At 48.9% G+C, this 21851-nt stretch overlaps 2 protein-coding genes across 2 annotated transcripts in view; one reads left to right on the top strand and one right to left on the bottom strand.

The window, feature by feature from the left end:
- Positions 1 to 737: 737 nt before the first annotated feature.
- LOC146175058 (endothelin-converting enzyme 1-like) lies at positions 738 to 4140 on the top strand. Its single transcript, XM_084585512.1, has 2 exons — positions 738 to 1762; positions 2688 to 4140. Exons 1-2 carry the CDS (start codon positions 738 to 740, stop codon positions 4138 to 4140), a joined length of 2478 nt encoding a protein of 825 aa, XP_084441638.1.
- A 1631-nt stretch (positions 4141 to 5771) lies between these two features.
- Positions 5772 to 21851, bottom strand: part of LOC146175057 (uncharacterized) — a 63927-nt gene continuing 47847 nt past the window's right edge. The window contains exons 2-3 of the mRNA XM_084584469.1: positions 11474 to 11738; positions 5772 to 10738 (exon numbers count right to left, since the gene is read on the bottom strand). Coding sequence (XP_084440595.1) covers positions 9591 to 10738; positions 11474 to 11729 — 1404 coding nt within the window. The 5' untranslated portion in view covers positions 11730 to 11738 and the 3' untranslated portion in view covers positions 5772 to 9590. The remainder of the gene's footprint in view (positions 10739 to 11473; positions 11739 to 21851) is intronic.

Below are 21851 nucleotides of genomic sequence, written 5' to 3'. Positions count from 1 at the left end.
GACGTGAGCACTCCACAGACACAGATTTTCCAGGCACGCAACCTGAGTGGAGAGGTGCACTTCCTCCATTGTCAGGAGTACTAATTTTGGATCGCGGCTATTTTCTGAGATGAGGAACTAGCGGCGCTCACAATACTAGGCGATTAGCACAATCTAGGCGGCTAGCACAGTCTTAGCGCAGTCATAAAGAAATAGCGCAAGCAGGGTACCAACAGAAAATAGTCGGTGTTCTAAGTAGCGGAGCCGCAGTGCAGACGACAAGGAAGTGGTGACGATATACCCAAATAGCCGTAGCCAGCTGGCGTCATATATACAGCACCGGCTTGTTCTGTTATAGCACTTCTTTACGGCTTCAACAGTTTTTTTTTTTTTTGTTTAAACATTGGCAGTCTGGCCTGTCCTATCAAGGGCACTGTATGTGTGAACGGGAGGATAACTGCGCACTGTCAGAAGCACTGCTATGCCTGTACCATGACTTGGCAGGAAAGACGACAACGAAGTGTCTGAACAGGCTGGTGGTCCATAGCGGCGCAACAAGATGGCAACCTTCTAGCCCATGGCACTAGCGTAACCTCCAGAGGTCATGCGCCGTCTTCCACCCCGTTCTCGCCCCGTATGTATATTTTATGGCGTCTAAATTGATTAACTAAGCGCTTTTCGTATTTCCTTATGCGTACACTGTCCAGACGACCGATCTGGGTGAATGCCGCGTGATTTGCTTAGTAGCCGTTATCGTCATGACACATTCGTCGGGTGGCAAGATGACCGCCGAGAAACTGTTCAATGCGGTCTCCTTCACCGACAACGGGCCCAGCGGCAACAGGCCTAAAGGCAGCGACGACAATAGTGTTGTCTTCATCAATCTGCGCTCCGTGCTGGTCTTCATGGCTGGCATGACCGCCGTCATAATCTGCAGCGTAGCGCTCTTCAACATCGTTGCTTCGCGATTTGTCACCCCTCCGGCTGACACCGAACCTCTGGCCTACGCGGCTCCCGCGACGCTGGAACCGGTCGGCCAGGCATCGTTCAGCGAGACTGTGGCTGTGCAAGCGCACAGCAACAGACGCGATGTCGCAAAGCATGTCACCAAAAAGAAGCACAAAAGACGGCGACATCAGGCGAAGAAGAAGCGAAAGCACCACAGAGGGAAGGATAATGCAATGAGAGACAAGCAGGACGCGCCAGACTCGGCATTGGTCAACAACTTCGACTCGTGGAGAGACATTGAGCCGGAAGACCACGACAGCAGCGGAGAACGGGGAAGGCGTAAGCAATGCGTCAGCCCGCAGTGCCGATGGCTTAGCAGGTATCTGACCCCAAAGCTGGACTGGACTGTTAAGCCCTGCCACGACTTTTACGCGCACGTGTGCTCGTCTAAGTGGTTTGAACCGTCGCCGGTGGCTGAGGCGTCGAACTTGGGTTCTTTAGACTTTCGAACGCAGGCCGTGGCACGGCTCATGAACGACATGGCTGCTTACCTCCGGGACAAGGTGTCAGCGACTCCTTGGGAGCGCAACGCGGCTACATTCTTTACCGACTGCCTCAAGCCCAAGATGCCCCGAACGCTGAGCAGCCTGAGACCCCGCTTTCCCATCTGGCCTCTGGAGAAGATTACCTCTCTCAGCACACTGCCCAAGCTTGTGGCGTACGTGTCTAAGTTCTTCAGGGCGACGCCTTTGCTGAAGACATACGTGGGCGTCTTGCACACGCCTACTCACAACGACACGCTCTACGTGGAGTCCCCGGTTCTGCCCTTAGCGAGGTAACGGCGTTTGCTTTTTACTTGCATTGTGGCGTGTAGAAGGTAGACATGCGAACCTTACTAAACAAATAAGTAAACAAAATTTTCACCGTGATAGCACTGTAGTAAAGTTCATTTTTGTGTAACCTCACAGTGAAATAAAACCCATCGCTTAAGGTGTACTCGAAGTGATGGAATAAAGGGCTACGTGCAGTGACCTCGATGAACCGATGGTGTCGGGCACCAAAAAAATTAAGTAACATTTTGCCGAGCTCTCATAGCCATTTTTCAGTATGACCTTTTCATTAAATGCGATTAAACTATGAAATATTCTAAGCGACGTTGCAGCTACTTATCGGTAGAGAAGACCAGAGGTTATCGTTTACTAATACAACAGGAAGCTTGGTGTTCCAGTATGGTATATATATCTCGTTTTCATCATTGTTCCGTCATGTGGGCTTATTGCTTTATGTAACGAATTTTTCCCTGAATATAGTAGTACTAGACTCTGCATTTTTTTTTTTAGTTGGCGTGTGAGACGCGACCAAATGACTGTTGATCGTGAAAGCGCGAGAAACACAGGGACAACAGCAAAAGACAAATACACGAGCACTTATTTCCAACTAATATTTTTCGATGTGAGAAGCCGAATTTTATATAGTCTTGAAGTCGCGTACGCAGGCTTGCAAGGCCATGACCTCAGAATGAAGGAAAACTTATCGAGCTCCACATGTAAATGATGCAAGATTTGCCATCTCTTTCTCTGACAACATAATCGACAGATCATCGCCATTCATTGCCAGTTCGTGCTATCTCTAAAGCCTCAACAATTTCTCGCGTGATTTTACATTTGCTCCTGTTACACGCATTACAACTGCAGCAGCCATCACGGTGTAATACCCGCTTCAGCAGCTATTAAACGAGGTTAACAATTTACCTGCTGCAGGTACCAGCTGCTCTACCCAAATGCCAAAGAAGAAGACTACGTACGGCTCATACGATCCACACTAAAAGGCCGGCGGGGCAGTCAGGTACCTAGAGCTATTGTGAAACTGGAGCTCGCTTTGTCTCGCATCATCTCACGTGACTTTGTAACCCTCGCCGACCGTGCAGTGGATACGGCGAACCTCCTGACAGGTGACGAGTTCTGGGATTCACTGTTGATGGCGCTTGTCGGGAACAGACGGCAAGTTCGAGCCCTCGACCACAAGTATCTGATGAACCTCATGACTGTGCTTCGGAACGCTTCGTCGCCCCTCGATGTTGCTAATCTGGTAATCTACTCAACTCTGACCCAAATCGCACCACTCATCCAAAACATGTCGTCTTTGACGCCGTTGGGACTCGAGCAGACGGTCAGAGGCGTCCCCATGCAAGTCCAGGGCTGCCTAAGCCTCACCGAGAAAGCCTTTCCGCGCGGAATGCGTGTCTTGGCCCTGAAAGCATTGGGAATCACCGAATGGTCTTCTGAGAAGCCCAAGGCTCGGATTATACATAATCTGATTGCCGATATCAAGAAGAGCCTGAAGAAGTACGTGCGTACCTGGTTCACAGAGACCGACAGCAGGCGAGACGCAATGAAGCGGCTGAAGAAACTGAAGGTGGACCTCCTGGGTGCAACGCCACACGACGAGTTGACGTACGCCAGGAACGAAAAATACTTCAACAAGCCGCGTCAGGTTGTTGCGAGCCTTCTTGGGGAGACGCCTGAGCGCGACTCTTTTAGCGGAGAGGATTTCTTCCCCGGTTCTATCTTCTCTCCGGAGCCAAAGTATGTGGCCGAGACTCATACGCTTTACCTTCCTCCGGCGCTATTCGGGCTGGTCAACAAGGTGCAACACTTTGACGATCCGTTGCTCCTACTGCCACTGATCGGTGCGCCAGTTCTCAAAGCTTTGCTGTCGGTGATCGACGGGCGCGGGACGCAGACGCTACTCGGCAACTCCGCGGTCGCTACGCATTGGTGGGCCCCGGTCGACGACACTAAACTCTCGAAGATCAGGGCGTGCTACCGAGACCTGTACGCTCTCTCGCTGAAGGATATGCTGCTGAACAGCAACCAGCAGAACTTCTTTGAAGAGTTCGTAGCTCAGAGTGCCTTGCTCGATCCGCTGTACAAGATGTTCAAAGAGAAAGTGGCCAAGTACCACCCCGACGGGTTGCGGCTGGAGCCAGAGTTTACTGCGGACATGCTGTTCTACATAGTGTACACTATGGGGATGTGCGAACCACGGGGTATAGAGCGTTACAAGGTCAGGCACAAAATGGGCATCCCATCTCGCATCCTGGTAAACGCACACCTGGGAAGCAGCGAGCGATTCACGAGAGCATTCAAGTGTAAGCACAGTGACGAAATGACGCCTCTCCATTTGTGCTCGTACTGGGAGGAACAGCATTAAGGTTTAGTCTGACAACCGTGTGTACGAACAGCTATAATGCGGACATACCATGCTGGCTGTGCTCATGTCAGTCCCATTTCTTGTCGTGAAAGGATAGACATCCGTAGTGAAGGCTATTTGCGGTGGTTTCTTAATAAAGGGAACAACCCCGCACTGTGTGTCGACATATTAACGCAACCGCCGAACTTGCTAGTTGCGTTTGCGTCTTGTTGCTATGCTGTTTCATCGTCGCTCGATCGCCCGGATAGATCGGGCGGCCATGGCTGTTGACGTAAAGTCAATCTACTTGCTTCACTATCACTCCAGATCATTTTCCTTCACAAAAGACGACGGCATTGGCTTTTGAAGCCAATCTGTTCGCTTCGGATATCACTCCGGATCATTTGGCTTCGCAAAAGAAGCCCTGATTTTTTTCTGCTTCGCGGTGCTTACATGACACAGGAAAGACAAAGCTGTACATTGGAAAGTGGTTGTTTTTTAATGCGTACAATTAGTTGGCTTATGCGCGCGGTGCACGGAATATTTTTGCTGCAGAATGTTCTTAGTGGCTGCACAGCTTATGTATTGTAGCCAGTTTTTATTCATTTTTAGTTGTGATTATAAATTAAGCTTCATGCTAAAGCATCTAGCCATATATCGTCGGATAGATTATGTAAAGTATAACGGCACTGGATTAATTGCAGGCCTTAATTACCGTTGTTTGAGATTGAAGTTGAACCTTATAGCATCAAGTATCACATCGTTGGATAGCTTACTGCGAGTGCAATATCCCTACACTAACTGCAGGTCTTAATCAATAACCATGATTTGTTTATTGTGATTAATAATTGAACTTTAGGCTACGCCACATCACATATCGTTGAAAAGATCTCAACGAGTAGAATCCAAAATCGCGCTAATCGACGTAAAAGCAGTCTAAGACTGAACTCAGTTAAAAAAGAATATACAACCTTAACGCTTACTTATTCACAGCAAGTGAGGATACTTAGGTGACCCCAGCAGACTTTTTGATATTTTCGGCATATGTACCGCAAAGGCGGAGGAACTGTCGGAAGTAGTTGCAATGCCAGACCAACTAGCGGCCACTCGCAGGCCTGCGGTACATCAGTTGTCCAGAATAGACATTCTCGTATTAATTTGACATTCACACCTCGACTTGGATTCGCGAAGAACACTCGAGGCGAAAAGCTAGATGTTACTAAACACTTCCCCATTCCTTGTAAAGCATTCACGTCGCCCATCAGTAATTTTACAGATAATGTCATCAATATTTCCACCATCTTCGTGCAACGGAGTTTTACACTGCGGCCAGCGCAGTGTAACTATTCTTATATCGATTGCATTCTCATTTTGTGTCCCCGGCCGTGTCGACGTCCAAAGCAACGCCACTTCCCGCCTACTGGTAGAGGCTAAACGTTACTCAGGGAAGTGACAAAGGCTGTTAGTTACGGTATAAAATCGTGATAGAATAATAGCAACCTTGCATCTGTTCATAGCAGAATAATAGTTTTACTGATTGATTAATTGATTGATAGGCGAGCAGGCCTGTGTATGCGGGGTGAGGCATTTGTCCGGAGCATTGATGAAACGCTTACCTTTGACACATTTCAGGGCCGCGCCGTTTGCTTATGACTTTGTTGCGAGACAAAGCTAAGGACGAATAATATCCCGGAAAATGGTAAGGTTTATTCTTAATTTATCAACACTCCGCATCAACTTTACATCACAGCAAGTTTCTAAATACACGGGATCACCGACATACGCCACTCCGCACAACTGGTAATCAAAAGAACGCCTTTGTTGCGAGACAAAGCTAAGGACGAATAATATCCCGGAAAGTCGTAAGATTTTATTGTTAATTTATCAACACTCTGTATCAACTTTACATCACAGCAAGTTTCTAAATACACGGGATCACCGACATACCCCACTCCGCACAACTGGTAATCAAAAGAACGCAGTGAGCGGTTGAAGAAAATGGAAAGGTTGTCATTGAGACACTAAAAAAGCACATATTTGAAAACAACTTTGTTCTCATCCCTAGTGCTCAAAAAGAAGAAAGGCATGAAACAGCAAATCATAAAAATTGTGACCACGGCGCTTTGGGCTTACGAGAGCGCGTATGACGTTAAGTAGTACTGCGTGTAATCACAAAATCACGTTGAGATAGTGCTCCAAATATCCGGTACACAAGATGGCAGCGGACGAAGGAGTGATATCAGAGAACAACTGACGCAGTACAAGCGCCACATACAAAGGAAGTTTCTTTTTTTTTTTTTTAATTTTAAACAACGGAAATTGCAAACATGTTTTTCTCTGGTAACCTACCATGGTTATCATTCCTAAGCTTTACCAAAAACAAAAAAAACTCGTACAGTTGGCTGCGAGAGTTAACGAAACACCCCGATCATTAAAACTTTTTTCTCGAGGTCAAGACGCGCATTGGGCAATCGACAAAATTCGCAGCACTAACAAGTGCTGAATTGGGTGAGGCTGGAAAGGCAATCCCTGCTCTTGCCTCCAGTACTGCGAGAACTCCCGCAGCCAATTATATGTGCCATTTCATTCCGCGCATTGCAGAGGCACGAATGCGACCGCATGCCACAAACATTATGAACTCATGCGAAGACCATGAATTCTCTTGAGGCGAAACAACGAGCTTTCGCCCCGAACCTTGCTCAAATATTGTGCGCAAATGACCGCACAAAAGCTCTTCTCAGTCATAACACTCTATAGTCTAGGCGGGCAACGATACTGAAACTTCATACAAACAACTCGCACGCATACAGAAAAGAGAATAACATGGGCGCTCATGTATCATGTCCGCATATTATATTCCTATAATTTGACATGCACCACTCGCACATAACCTTTCAGGCACAAAACACCTTATACAAGAGAAGGTTAGTGAGCCTGACATCAGCTAGACAAGTAGGATATGCCCGTGCGAAGTCACCTGAGCTCAGCACGTCGGTGTATAGTGTCGAACGCTTCGCGCATATATATAAAAGACGGGAGATAAAACGAAAATTAAGACTACAAAAAATTGGGCCCATTAAAACGTTTTCCTTTATATTTATCTCACCTGGGGTGACAATAGCGGGAAGACTGACGACTTAACTTATGTGGTATATAAGTTATACGTGCATCTGACATAGAAGCAAAGAGGTGATGACGGGCTTTCGCTCAAAAAGGCACTTCTGTTCCGATGTATGTCCACGCAGCAGTAAAGCATTACCAAACGAGATAATATTTACTCCGATGCACGAAAAGCAGGTTACATAAATAGAGGAAGCCCTAAAAGTTGCGCATACCAAGCATTCAAGGTTACACTGTTACGTATGGAGCTGCACGATGAATAACAAAAAAAAAAAAAAAAAGTCAGTACGGCGTGAACGACTTGAGAGCTGCAGTTCCGAGTGAAACGCAAGAGACTAACGCGTGCGAATGGGATGTTGTCATCTGCGCATACTTCACTTCAAGTGTAACGAAAAGCGCTGAAAGCAAAGGAAAAAGGCAAGACGCCTGTTTATTTGAAGATGAACTTTCAGTGAGGGCAAAAGAGGTCACTAATTTGTTATGCAAGTTGTTGTGTGTCCACAGGATTGAAGCTAGCTACAGTTACTACAAGTGTGGCGAACTGCTGCAACGCTATATTATAATTATGCAGGTTCCTTTCAGAAGAAACACAGCCGCGACATCCTCGGTGAATTCGGAAGAGTCTATAAACTATGTAGACAAATTTGAATTAGGTTAGACACAGCTGGTTCACATTAGAACTAACGTATTCGAAAGTCATGAAAATTAGTTTTTTGTTTTGCTGGCGCAGATTGCAGGCTAAAAAGAGCGAACGAAGACGTTCTGCAAACTTTCCTCAGTGATGAAAACATTTCTCTTTACGTGCCCCATTTTTATTGTGTAGTCAACTTTGAGTGAGAAAAATTTGCTAAATTTTTGTGAAAGACGTATTTGTGAGCAAGCGAACCTAAGGGGTCGCCCAGTCACGAGAGACTTAAAATGGAGACCTTATAGTTCCGATGTGACCGGCAAAGCGTTTTTCGTTTACGTCCACGGTGGCATTGGTATTCTTATTCGCGACCGCTGGGACATTAAAAGCTTGTTTTGCAAGAACAGCCTTGCCATACGCTTCATGAGCTCGCATGTAGGTTATATTCCCTAACTAAATGAGCCCTTAGCCAAGCGGATTAGCCAATTCAAACTGCATTTCCCCACAGTCACTGCGTGCATACCTATACAATGGGTTCTTCGATACAGACTTTAGACCTATCGCCTCACATATAGTTTCGCTTGGTGTATGGGGTTTAATGTCTCAAAGCGACTCAGGCTAGGCGAGACTCCGTAGTGGAGGGCTCCGTAAATGTCGACCACCTGGGGTTCTTTATTGGGCATTGACAACGCACAGCACATGGGCGCCTTGCTCGTGTTCTGTGCGTTGTCAGCGCACGTTAAAGAACCCCAGGTGGTCGACATTTCCAGAGCCCTCCACTACGGCGTCTCTCATAGCCTGAGTAGTTTTGCAACGTTAAACCCCATAAACTAAACTATACTGTATGTGAGGTGACAGAGTAGCTTGATCAATAAGCTGTTTGCACCCAAAGCGCCGTCATTAGCAGAAGCAAAAATGGCAAGTTATGAACTTCAATACTGCATACTTTGATAGGTTGCGGTCAGTACAGTAACTAAGTTACTTCACACCACACCACATTCGAATAACTGGAAGTAACTTTGTCTAGAGGACTGAATGGGAAAAGAACACGCATCCATCAGGGTCACTTGTAAGCTGATGCAGACGCACCCTGTACATAAGGAAAATGGCCTGCTCGGCGAAGAGACGTCACTGAAACAACACACAAGACAACTGTTCTTTCGATGACAAGCACACACACACGAACATGCACGTTCTCCCATATATGCTTGGTACCCAACAGTTCACTTATGTACAGAATTTGATCTTTGCTCTAGCTGATGCTCGCCGTACGTCCGAAGCCACAGAACTTCACTCACAACGTTACGAGGGCCTCATAAACACCTACTTTTATCGCTTCAGAGTAACAGGAAAACTGTCATAAAGAAACATAAACGTTGACCGCAAAGAAGGACACTGTAAATTAAAAGTGCGACAAAAACGAACAGTTTGTAACGTGATGACGATCTCTTTGTACGTGCATGAAAACATGCAACAAATAAAAACAGGGGCATTCAGAATTCTATTATAGTAGATCACGCATGTTTACACTTTACCTGTGGTAAAGAGGGGAGCGTGTTGTTTTGTGCCTTCTCTCAGTAAAAAAAAGTTCCGAGAGTCTCGAAACGCGTACTAACGCTGAGGCTGTTTTTTAGCGGCCTCCAATGCGTTGGCGACCATCAGCTAGGAGCTTTGTTAAAGCGTCATATCTTGTGACGGCGAGACACGGCTACTCATTCATGGTTCACGTCACGTGGTACATGCCGTCTACGAGGAAGTCCATCTTGGAATAGTGCCTCCTCTGCCACACGTCGAGGATTCTTCGGCCGATAAGACCCATGACGACGAAGATTAGAAGCAGGCCTAGACACAGGCCAATCACCAAGCTTATAGAAGGTGATGCCTTCGGTGCTAGGTCCACGTTCAATGTCGTAGGGGCGAATATCTGTATGGGCCTTCGGAGGTCGTTACTCTTGTCAATGTCCGTCGTCTTTTCTGTCGTGTTCGGACTTTTTGTGACACTCGATGCATTCGTCGCTGGGTTGGACACCCTTAATGGAACCGACATACGGGACCACCAGGCTTCGCCATCAAAACCATTTGTCGGGACGATCTTCTTCATAGAAGCCTCCAGAGCAGGCGACACCGTCGTGGAAGTGCGCATCGCAGCTTTCGTTGAAGAAGACTGTTCTGGAATATCGGAAAATGCTGGGAGAGAAACGTCGGTGTCGGCAGTGGTAGAAGACGTGTTCAGTGGATGGGCTGCAGCGGTTGTTGGTGGAGTGCTTGAAGTCAACTGCGAAGTCCTCGGCTCTTGATCATCACTGCCTGTGGTTGAAGACGCTTCCTCCTGGAGTGATGACCGAGTCCTCGACTCCGCGACGTGGTTTAAAAGGTCGAGTATTCCACTGAGACCTAGAGGTGAACGCGTCGTAGAAGTTGGGGTGGAAGTGTTCAAAGCGCTCGCCGTAGTGACGTCACCGGATGTTGCGGCTGGGCTGTTTGCGTCGCTGTCTTCCGTGCTGGTCTTGGGAGCAGACGTCGTCGACATAATTGACTTGTCGGAGGCACCAACCGTGGAACTAGCAACGTGGCTAGCGGTCGTCGCTTCCGCCAAGAATGGTAGCGTCGTGTCGGCGGTAGGTGACGCCGGCAACGGCGTTGATGTAGACGCGGTTTCAGCGGAGGATATGTTTCCCGTGTGCACTTCTATGTTGCTGTATTTCGGCCAGCCAGCAACGACCCTCCTCAAGAATGCGGTCGCTGTTCTGTCCAGACTTAGAAGCCTGGCTGACTTCTTGAAGATGCACTTTTCCGGTGGGTCGCAGTTGAACAAGGCGCAAAGAACTGTTCCCTTGTCCTGCACTTTGACTGTAGCAACGCTGCAGTCATCTGCAAAACGTGCGAAAAATCTCATTAAACACTAAAAAAAATTGCTCTTGCACGCCACGTACTCGATCGCAAATGTTCTCGTATCAGTTTTGAAACATGAACGACTTAATACATATGCATGGTAGTAGGGTTCCACAGCTTGGTGGGATAAATTTCGCCACCAATCTCCGAATTATCTGGAATTAACCCTGAGCCCTACGCTATAAAACGCGTTCGTTATCGCGTCACATGCGCAGCTTCCAGACGTTAGAGCTCACACATTATATCATTTATTAAGAAAACTTCGTTGTGGTCGTAAACCAAGACTATGTCTTTTGAGAAAATTGCCATTGCGCACGCATGTTAAAATATGTGTTACTCAGAGTAATTGCCCCGCAAAGCCGTGACGATCGGCGCCAATCACCCCGGCGTGCCACGGCTGTTCCGTATAGCGTTTCTTCATTTCGCCAGGTGAAAGTGTGACAGTAATTAGTCACGCCTGTTGCTCTGCCCTATTGCCAGATGAGACGCCACACGTAGCTGCTGCTACTGAGCAGGGAAGTGTGGAAGGCTTCATCAGGTTATGGAAACGAAGGAAGCCTATACATGCGTTGGCTTTTACGTGCGAAACAGCTTCGTCGCAATGCAGAGGACCCTTATACACCGATCTTCGCGGTCTGGCATGAAAAACTTTCCCACTACCACTTGAGGTGCAGCACGCTAATTTACTCATGAACAAGAAGGCGTTCCCTTTACCTCGCTTGCAGCATCGTTGGACGCACTCCTGTAGCTTCCCGGATCGCGTCGGCTCAATGAGGCTGACGTTGGCGCCAGAAGCCTTGGAAGCGGTTTCGTCCAGGGCCTGTCCCGTCTGCCACACGCCCGGGGGGTCGCACTGGCTCTCAGCGCTCATTGCCGTAGCCACGGGAGACCACGCCAGGAGCAGCAGCAGGGCTGCTGCCATTGCGGCGCGACGCAGGAGCGGACTCGACGACGTGCCGCCGGGCCCCATCAGTTCGAACTGAGAGAAAGTGAAAAGAGAAGCGGCATATGTCACCGTGACACATACATGCACCGGAGGAAAAAAAAAATATTAGCGTGTCTCTTAAGAGGATAATGGCGAAAGCCTGCCCTTATTCTCCTATCATTTGCCTCACATCGTTTGCCCCTTATCGGTGTTCGCAGCAGGGCTACATATAATTATAATTGGTTTACAGGAAAGGAAAGGCGCAGTATCTGTCACTCTCCGGCAAGTGTGAGTTTGGACGGTACACCATCGCTCCTGCCGAGTGGCGTTCCTTGTCGCGCGTTTAAGTGTAGCATTGCAGATGGCGGGATCGCTAGACAAGAACACATCTTGCGAAATCTCGCGGAATATGACAGATCTCGCGCCCAGATCTCCCATACTAATTTCGCGCACAACTCTCGCGCACGGGATTTCGTTCCATAAGCCTAGAAAATATTCCGCCTTAAAATAAACGGTGTATGTAGCGTAGCTCTTACCGTTACTAGCATATACTACATATGTGCCCTACGTCTCTACAAAGAAAATTAATTGAAGTAAAACAAAACAAACACACACAAAAAAAAAACAAGCCACATAAAGCAGGGCATTAGCCCATTGTTTAACGCAAACCTTCGAGGTGCTGCCATATTTGATAGACTATGGCGCTGAGTTCGATATCCCCGGATGAACAGTTTTTTTATGATGTCCTCTTCTCGTCCGTGTCTTTTTTAGCGCAAACTATGCAATTTTTAAACAAGCAGTATATCTGTATATGAGGGTGTATATCTCTGCAGCCATAGACGTTAATGAGCAATTACAGCCTTATTAGAAAAGCCAGCATTGTATTAGCTGTCCATGCGTGTTAAACCAGAGTGCACAGTAAACAACTGAGCTGTGATAGAGCCGAATACAGCTGATTAAGGAAACAGCAGTAACTCTGCAAGGATGCCGTCTGACAAGTAGCCTCGACCAACATGTAGACGTCAGTCCTTGGAGGGCATCCCTTGTGGGGCATTTACCGCAGCGTTTTCGAGTTGTATTCGGCTACAGCCACTTGCGGGATTTCTCCGAAGCCCAGCTAGCACACGCCCGCGTCTAAAGAAAGCTCACAGAGTTGCTGAAGAGAGCCAGCAATATATATATATATATATATTGTCACGTAGGGGTGACGAGGTCGACGACACAAATGAAAGGTCGATGATTGCACTAAGAAACTCTTTATTTGGGCTGACTTGCGCCCGCAAAAGAACTAAGCAACTCGGCGGCGGCAATAGAAAGAAACGTACTCGTCGATCGTCGGCAAAGAATGCCCGTCATACTCGTCAACGCTCAATTTAAAGGCTACACAGAACAATCTAGATAACGTCGCAAACAGCTACCAGCCCGGGCTGGAATATTGTGGAAAGACACCCGAGTGGCCGGAACCTTCGAGACAGATCTCGGTGCATCTTGCGCTACAACAAAACTGATAAAGGTGTGACTCGCGACATCGAGCATTAACAAACAAAGATTACGGAACTGATACGCGGTCCAGAATCAGAGTGATAAGCCTGTATGCCGGCGGCTGTTAAAAAACAACAAATACTGTTTTGAAGGTTTCGCGGCATTACTCCCGCCTTAAAAAAACATCGCCTCGATGTTCCAAAACAAAGAAACTGAAACATAAACACTGCGAAGTTTAAACATCACAGATTCTTTAACGCACGTAATATGGCTTCAGTCGTACAACTTGTACAATTATTGGGCGTGCGCGTCGCCGTTGTGATGCTGACGTTCCGTCGGGAATGACTTCATAGTTCAGCGGTCCGACGCGGCGGATTTTGTGTGGCCCTAAGTATCGACGCAACAACTTTTCACTTAATCCGCGACGGCGAATTGGTGTCCAAACCCACACTTGGTCTCCTGGATTGTACTCTGCGTGGCGTCGTCGTAAGTTGTATCGCCGGCTGTCGGTGCGCTGTTGGTCTTTAATACGCAGCCGTGCGAGTCGTCGGGCTTCCTCTGCACGCTGCAGGTAGGCGGCGACGTCAAGGTTGTCTTCGCTGGTTACGTGCGGCAGCATTGCGTCGAGCGTCGTCGTGGGCTCCCTGCCGTACACAAGCTTAAACGGGGTCGCTCTGGTCGTCTCCTGGACTGCCGTGTTATACGCGAAGATCCCGTACGGCAAGATGGCGTCCCAGGTCTTGTGTTCAGCGTCGACGTACATAGCGATCATGTCCGCGATCGTTTTGTTCAGGCGCTCCGTAAGGCCATTGGTCTGGGGATGGTACGCAGTTGTTCATCGATGGCTTGTGCGACTGTATTCCAGGATGGCTTGCGTCAACTCTGCCGTAAACGCCGTTCCCCTGTCCGTGATGAGCACTTCTGGGGCGCCGTGTCGCAAGAGAATTTGTTCGACAAAAAAATTGGCGACTTGTGCCGTGGTACCATTTGGTAGTGCTCTTGCTTCGGCGTAACGGGTAAGGTAGTGAGTGGCCACGATGATCCACTTGTTACCCATAGACGAAGATGGAAAGGGGCCGAGGAGATCCATCCCAATTTGTTGAAAGGGCAGGATTGGGGGCGGAATCGGGTTTAATAGTCCTGCTGGTCTGATCGGCAGCGTCTTGCGTCGTTGGCACTCACGACACGTCTTCACGTAGTGGGCAACTTCGGCAGGCAGTCGCGGCCAGTAATACATCTCCTGGATTCGACGCAACGTGCGCGCAAATCCGAGGTGGCCTGCTGTGGGCTCATCGTGCAACGCCTGCAGAATTTCTTGCCGAAGGGTTTTAGGCACTACGAGAAGCTGCGCGGTCTTGTTGGTTGCGAAGTTCTTCACGAGAAGGCCATTGCTTAACGTGAGGGATGATAAATGTCGCCTGAACACACCAGGAGGGGAAGCGGTCTTTCCTTCCAAGTAATCGGCTAGCGCTTTCAGCTCAGGGTCTGATCGCTGTTGTTCTGCAAAACTGCTGGCGCTTACCGGTCCCAAAAAGGCGTCGTCGTCATCGTCCTTCGGGGAAGCATCGACGGGAGCGCGGGATAAGCAGTCTGCGTCGGAATGCTTCCGGCCCGACTTATAGACTACAGTCATGTCAAATTCTTGAAGTCGTAGGCTCCATCTGGCAAGGCGGCCGGAAGGATCTTTCAAATTAGCCATCCAGCAGAGCGCGTGATGGTCGCTTACCACCTTGAATGGTCGGCCGTATAGGTATGGACGAAACTTAGAAGTGGCCCAGATGATTGCAAGGCACTCCTTCTCGGTCGCCGAGTAACTGACTTCGGCTTTTGTGAGGGACCTGCTAGCGTAGGCCATTACTTTCTCCTGTCCGGCACTTTTCTGGACGAAGACGGCTCCTAGGCCCACACTGCTCGCGTCGGTGTGAATTTCGGTCTCGGCGTTTTCACCAAAGAGGCCAAGTACAGGAGGGCATTGCAGGCGGCGCTTAAGTTCGTCGAAGGCTTCTCCTTGCGGCGCTTCCCATAAAAGGTACGTCAGCCTTGGTAAGCTGCGTCAACGGTCCGGCGATCCGCGAAAAGTTTCTGACAAATCGTCGATAATAGGCGCACAGCCCAAGGAATCGGCGCACAGCTTTCTTGTCGGCAGGCGGTGGGAATTGTGCGATTGCAGCTGTTTTCTCCGGGTCTGGGCGAATACCGTCCTTGCTAACGATGTGACCTAGGAACCGGAGTTCTTCGTAGGCGAAGTGACACTTCTCTGCTTTTAGCGTTAGTCCCGATGACTTGATGGCTTCCAGCACTGTCTGTAGTCGTTTCAGGTGATCTTCAAAGTTCGACGAGAAGACAACAACGTCGTCCAAATATACCAAACAAATTTGCCACTTCTAGCCTGCCAGGACTGTGTCCATTACTCGTTGAAACGTGGCTGGTGCGGAGCAGAGGCCAAATGACATCACCTTGAACTCATAAAGGCCGTCCGGTGTGATGAATGCGGTCTTCTCGCGATCTCTTTCGTCGACCTCGATTTGCCAATATCAGCTCTTCAGGTCCATCGATGAGAAGTACCTTGCATTGCAGAGCCGGTCGAGAGTGTCGTCGATGCGGGGAAGCGGGTAGACATCCTTCTTCGTTATGCTATTCAAGCGGCGGTAATCAACGCAGAAGCGAAGTGTGCTGTCTTTCTTCTTGACCAAAACGACCGGTTCCGCCCAGGGGCTGCTCGATGGCTGGATTACGTCATCACGCAGCATTTTCTCAACTTGATCGCGAATGGCCTGGCGTTCTCGCGGCGATACACGATAAGGGCTTTGGCGAAGGTCGGGCGTGTTCGTCCGTTATTATGCGGTGCTTGGCTAGTGGTGTTTGTCGTACCTTCGATGACGATGAGAAGGACTCCCCGTAGCTTCGAAGCAGACTGAGAATCTGGTCTTTCCTGTTGTGGGTCAATGCCGGGTTGATGTCAAATGTGGGCTGACGGAATAGGTCCGGTGCGTTTTCCAGCGTTTGGTCGTGTTGGTCGTGGAGGGCGAATACATCTTTGAGGTCCGCTAATTCGTCGAAAAAAGCGATCGTCGTGCCCTTGTTGAGATGCCGGTATTCTTCGGTGAAGTTTGTTTCCAGAACCTGAGCTTGACCTCTCCGGAATTTCGCGATGCCTCTTGCGATGCCAACACCTCGTTCTAAGAGCAATTGGATATTTCCTTCGACGATGTCTTCAGCGGTTTCGATGTTTGCGCTACCTACGCAGACTGCGATGCTTGATCGCGGCGGGACGGTCAATTCTTCATCGAGGACGTTTAGAGCGATGTGTTGCATCGACGTCGTTGTAGCAGGAATGGCTTTGTCTGAAGAGAGCTTGATGAGCTTGGATCGCAGGTCGATGATAGCCCTATGTTCATTTAGGAAGTCCATGCCTAAAATCACGTCGCGGGAGCACTGCTGCAAGACCACGAAGATAGTGGGGTAAGTACGCCCATTTACGGTTATTCTTGCAGTGCATCGTCCCGATGGAGTAATCATGTTGCCACCTGCGGTGCGAATCAGCGGGCCATCCCAAGCGGTGGTAACGTTTCTGAGCTGAGAGGCTAACGGTCCACTAATGACTGAATAGTCAGCTCCGGTGTCTACTAGGGCAGTGACTCTGCGACCGTCGATATCAACTTCAAGGTCACTTGTTCGCGTCCTGGCATTGCACGTGGGCCTTAGTGTCCGTTCTCGGCTCCGTCGTTTCTTCAGGTCATGGCCGGGGCATACTGTTGTTACTTCGCTGGGCGGCGGTGTCTGCTTGCACTTTGGTCGTGTTGTCGTCGATGTCGTCGTGTGGAGCGGCGATGAAATGGTTGCGTCGTCGTTAGTGGTCGTCGGCGGCGGAGGATCTTCGTCTTTTCGCCGTTGAGCAACCTCACCTCCAAAGGTTGCTGCCTTTAGTTTCCCCTACGGGGGCTAGGAGACCGTCCTTGCACGTAACCGCGGCCCGGCGACGCAAATCGCGCATTGTACGGTGATGGGGAGCGTGACAGACGCCTTGGCGACGAGTGCTCGCCGCTGCGCAGGAAGTCGTTGATTTCCTGTGGTCGCTCGCCAGGACGGGGTCGTGGGGCGTCGACAGCGAAACCACGGAGGCCGATCCGCCTGTACGGGCAGTGCCGGAGGATGTGTCCTGCCTCACCACAATGGAAGCAGAGCGGTCGGTTGTTTGCTGTCCTTCAGGCGTCGCACTTTCTGGGGCTTGGGGGGGTCGTTGGTAGGCTTGGCGGGCGGGGACCAAGGGGCGGCTTTCGGGAACAGGACGGTTGCGGCGAGGGCTCGGAAAGTCATCACGTCGGGGCGGAGGGCGACGTAATGCACCAGCGTAGTTCACCGCTGTTGCCTCGTGTGCTGGAACAGTCGCAGCCGTCGCTTGAGGAACGCCCAGCTCCTGCTGGACTTACTTCTTCACGGACGACGTTCGCGAGCGTCGCCACCTGCGGTTGTTGCGATGATGGCATCAGTCGGCGGAGCTCCTCTTGCACGGTCTCCCGGATGAGGTCCCGAAGGTTCTCTCCGCTGGCAGATGCGCTGGGGTAGTGGATTGAGCAGTCCGGCTGAAGTGGTCGCTCGTAGTGGCGCATCCGGGTGTCCAACATCTTCTCGATGGTCGATGCTTCACTTTCAAATTCTTCCACAGTTTTCGGCGGGTTCCGGACAAGCCCCGCAAAAAGCGACTCTTTAACTCCTCGCATTAGGTAGGAATTTCACTCTCTCACCTTCGGTCATGTTAGGGTCGGCGCGGCGAAACAGGCGTTTCATCTCCTCTACGTAGACAAGGACGAGCTCGTTTGGTAGTTGAATTCTTGATTGGAGGAGGGCCTGAGCTCTTTCTTTTCGGACAGAACTTGTAAAGGCCATCAAGAACTGTGCTTTGAATATCTCCCAATCCTTGAAAGAAGTCTCGTGATTTTCAAACTAAATTCGGGCATGTCCTTGAAGAACAAAGTAGACCTGCCTGAGTTTCGCAGCGTCGTTGCAGCCGTTGAAATCTGCCACACGGTCGAAAAGGTCCATCCAATCTCCCGCATCTTCATCCGGTCGTCCATGGAAGCAGGGGGGCTCACGGGGTTGGACGAAAACAACCGGTGCTGTAGGCTGGGCCATTGTCAGGGTTGATGCCTTCCGAGATCGAATGTGGTCAGACAGCAGACGGTGTTCGGGTTATAGGCCTTGTAGTCGGCGGCTGGCTCGGTGACCTGTAGGCTGGTTTTCCAGGGCGACAGGAACACGGCTTGGGTCTTCGCTTGAAGGATCAAAGGCAGCACTTCCACCAGACGTCACGTAGTGGTGACGAGGTCGACGACACAAATGAAGGGTCGATGATTGCACTAAAGAAATTCTTTATTTGGGCTGACTTGCGCCCGCAAAAGAACTAAGCAACTCGGCGGCGGCGATAGCAACAAGCGTGCTCGTCGGTCGTCGGACAAAGAGTGCTCGTCACACTCGGCAACGCTCAATTTAAAGGCTGCACAGAACAATCTAGATAACGTCGCAAACAGCTACCAGCACGGGCTGGAACATTGTGGAAATACACCCGAGTGGCCGGAACCTTCGAGATAGATCTCGGTGCATCTTGCGCTACAACAAAACTGATAAAGGTGTGACTCGCGACATCGAGCAGTAACAAATAAAGATTACGGAACTGACACGCAGTCCAGAATCAGAGTGATAAGCCTGTATGCCGGCGGCTGTTAAAAAACAACAAATACTGTTTTGAAGGTTTCGCGGCAATAATAACCTCATTAAAACCACTTAGAGTAATAAACTTGATTATTTAAACATGCTTGCGCGACCATCGGAAGAGCCTGTGAGAGAGCTAGTTCAGCAGCATCATCATCAGCCTGACTATACTCACTGCGGGGCGAAGGCTTCTCCCATATTCCTCTAATTAACCCGGTCCTGTTCTAGCTGCATCCACTTAACCCCTGCGAACTTCTTAACCTCATCCGCCCACCTAACATTCTGAAGCCCCGTGCTATGCTTTCCTTCCCTTGGAATCCAGTTTGTTAGACTAAGCGAATATCGGTTATCCTCTCTTCGCACTACATGTCCTGCCCATGCCCATTTCTTCTTCTAGATTTCCAGTACAATTCTACAAGAATTACAGTACAAGAGACCTAGTGACGGGGCGCGAAAGCATATTTATAAAAAAGGCACCACCCACGCTCAGAAATACTTTTATGCGGGAGCAAACTTTATTTTTACTAAAGGTCTTCAAAAGCTTCATATTCGGGCGCAATATCAAAACATTCGCTGACTTCTGGTGGCAGCACTACTGACACATCCTTTCCACACTCATAATCACTGCCCCGACGGTCTGTATATCCGCCGCCGTCTTGCTCGGACGCGCAGACGTCGCACGCACAGTAAGCGCACAGCGTCGCGACACACTACACTAAAAAAATAGATAGTCGTCATCAAACAATGTTGCAAATGGCAACATTAAATGTGAGTAGGACTGCTCTGGCTTGTTTACGTAGTGAGAGTAGCTGAGAATCGGCGATGTCGCCATCCTCTAGCATTTCAGATTACTAACGCTTGAGACCTGTGAGATGAGTATATGCTTCGCAATCGCTGAAGTCGTTACCGCTGCAGTCTCACTATAAATTTCACCTGGGAACATTGTGAAAAAAAAAAAAACGAAAACAGAAAACGGGCCTAAAGCGCACCACTGGCTGATTTGAACAAGGAAAAATCATGTAATAAAGTATCTTGTGCACTGGAAAATACGGTATATGTTTCGTGCTGTTTTGTATCATGTTCACGGTCAGCGGTATAACTGTGAAGGTGTTTACGACATCCACTGGAATGTTCGAACCGCACCGTCAAAAGGTACAGTACTCAAGGTTCTGTACAATGCGTTTAGTTCCGGAGGTCGGTGAATGGAATCTTGCAGACCACGGCCACCGTTTTCCGTACTATTTTAGGCCCTTCGGCTTCCAGTTTAGCATTTGCTGTTCTCCTTTGTCAGACTTGTTTGCTACCCGTGAGGTCATGAAAAATAAAACTGACGATGATTTCCAGCTTTACTAAAAATAATATATTAGGTTCAGTTACCTAAAGTTCTGCTTCACCGCGTTAGCTTATCCAATGGCAATCATTGTTGATAAAATCAATGCATTCAAGCAGTAACACTGATCAGAAGAGATCAAAACGAATCAGAACGTTCCACTACTACTTTACGCAAGTGGCCATAGGAATCGCTTCGTGCTTTTACGACATCCCGTTTACATAAACAAGCTGAAGCTCTGAAACCGAGGAGTGGCATAGCTGTTTGTTTTCGTGGTTTATTCTGCCTAGTATAGCCACGAATAAAATTGTCCTGAGTATCCAATTAAGGCCTGGTTACTAACAGGCCACTGGTTGAGATAATGGGCAACGCTGAGGTACCAGGTTAGGAGCGCGGCTCGCTTAGTTTTTGTCCAGCTGCTCGTCTAGAGAGATAGGGCCATACACAATGGCGCTTAGCCATTCATGAAGCGTCACACGCGACCTGTCGCCCATCGATTTTTAATTCCACTCAGCATACAACTTGGCATGCAGCAATTTATGTAATCTCTTTTTTGTTTTGCTATTAGTAAAGCATGCATGGTTGATACTTCAACACGATAAAAAAGCTCTTGTTATTCAATATCAAATGCTACCTGCAGCCCCCAGCTGTCTTAGCCTGCGCCAACTTTTTGACACTCCTCATACACCACCGTCAGAATAACAACGTACATTGTATTGCAGATGCAACGTTAAAGGCGACAATGCTGAGCTGGAGCATTTCGCATTTGTACTGAAAAACTTGCTATGTACAAAGCTGGAACCTCGAGTTGGATCTCGACGCGAATTCTGCTTATTGTAAAGCACTTTAAGCGCTTGCTGTATTCATGCAGATGACATGAGCGCACATTAATGCGCATTGGCTTGGTCACCGACTAAACTGCCTCGCGCGCCGGTCGAGATGAAGAAAATCGCTGCCGTAATTAACCAGACGCTTAACTTGATACTGCTGCAGTAACCAAAGCATCCTTGCTCACTTATTATCTCCTTCACTCGTGTTTCCTTTTATTTCTTCGTAATTTCCGTTTCCTTGCTCATTCAACCAATGCCCGTAAAAAATACTAGCTGCCAATTAAGAACGCGGGGCATGTTACTTCCACACGTCAGAGCACGTTTCGAAACTCATTTCGCAAGAATTTTCTGGTGCTAAAAGTTTGTGATTGCGGTTCGCGAACACGCTTAGGCTGCGGGAACGAACCGGCTTTGAAAGTGGGCCACTGAGAAAAGCAATTAAGAAAGAAAATCAACCCCCTTGAATAATGCCTGCGACTGCAGCACACCGTTATTGCCGCATCAACAACGAACGGTCACACCAGCCCGGTGTTCATTGGGACCAGGGGAAGTAGAGCTGTATTAAATCGCCCTGAACGGAAAAGCTGCTCTCAGAATAAAATGAACGCGTGGGAAGGAAGCACTCCGGACATAGGCAAAGAAAAAAAAAAAAAAAAAAGAAAACGTGGACACTGTTTGCGACACATCTCAAGTAATATAGGAAGATAAAATCCTTGTGGATACGCCTAACGTGACTCGACTTCATTCGGTAGACGATGACACTCGAAAAGGCTTCGTTATGAATGTTCCGCCTAACCGAAATCGATCAGTCCAGCA

Source organism: Amblyomma maculatum, chromosome 11 (assembly GCF_055883805.1).
Source record: "Amblyomma maculatum isolate TAMU_Amacu chromosome 11, ASM5588380v1, whole genome shotgun sequence".
NCBI lineage: Eukaryota > Metazoa > Arthropoda > Arachnida > Ixodida > Ixodidae > Amblyomma > Amblyomma maculatum.
The sequence above is the reverse complement of the archived record's forward strand: the minus strand, read 5'-3'. Positions and strand labels throughout refer to the sequence as shown.

Coding starts and splice junctions, on each gene's coding strand:
- LOC146175058 (XM_084585512.1), top strand. CDS start 738: ATGACACATTCGTCGGGTGGCAAGATGACCGCCGAGAAACTGTTCAAT. Junction 1,763..2,687: donor CCGGTTCTGCCCTTAGCGAG/GTAACGGCGTTT, acceptor TACCTGCTGCAG/GTACCAGCTGCTCTACCCAA.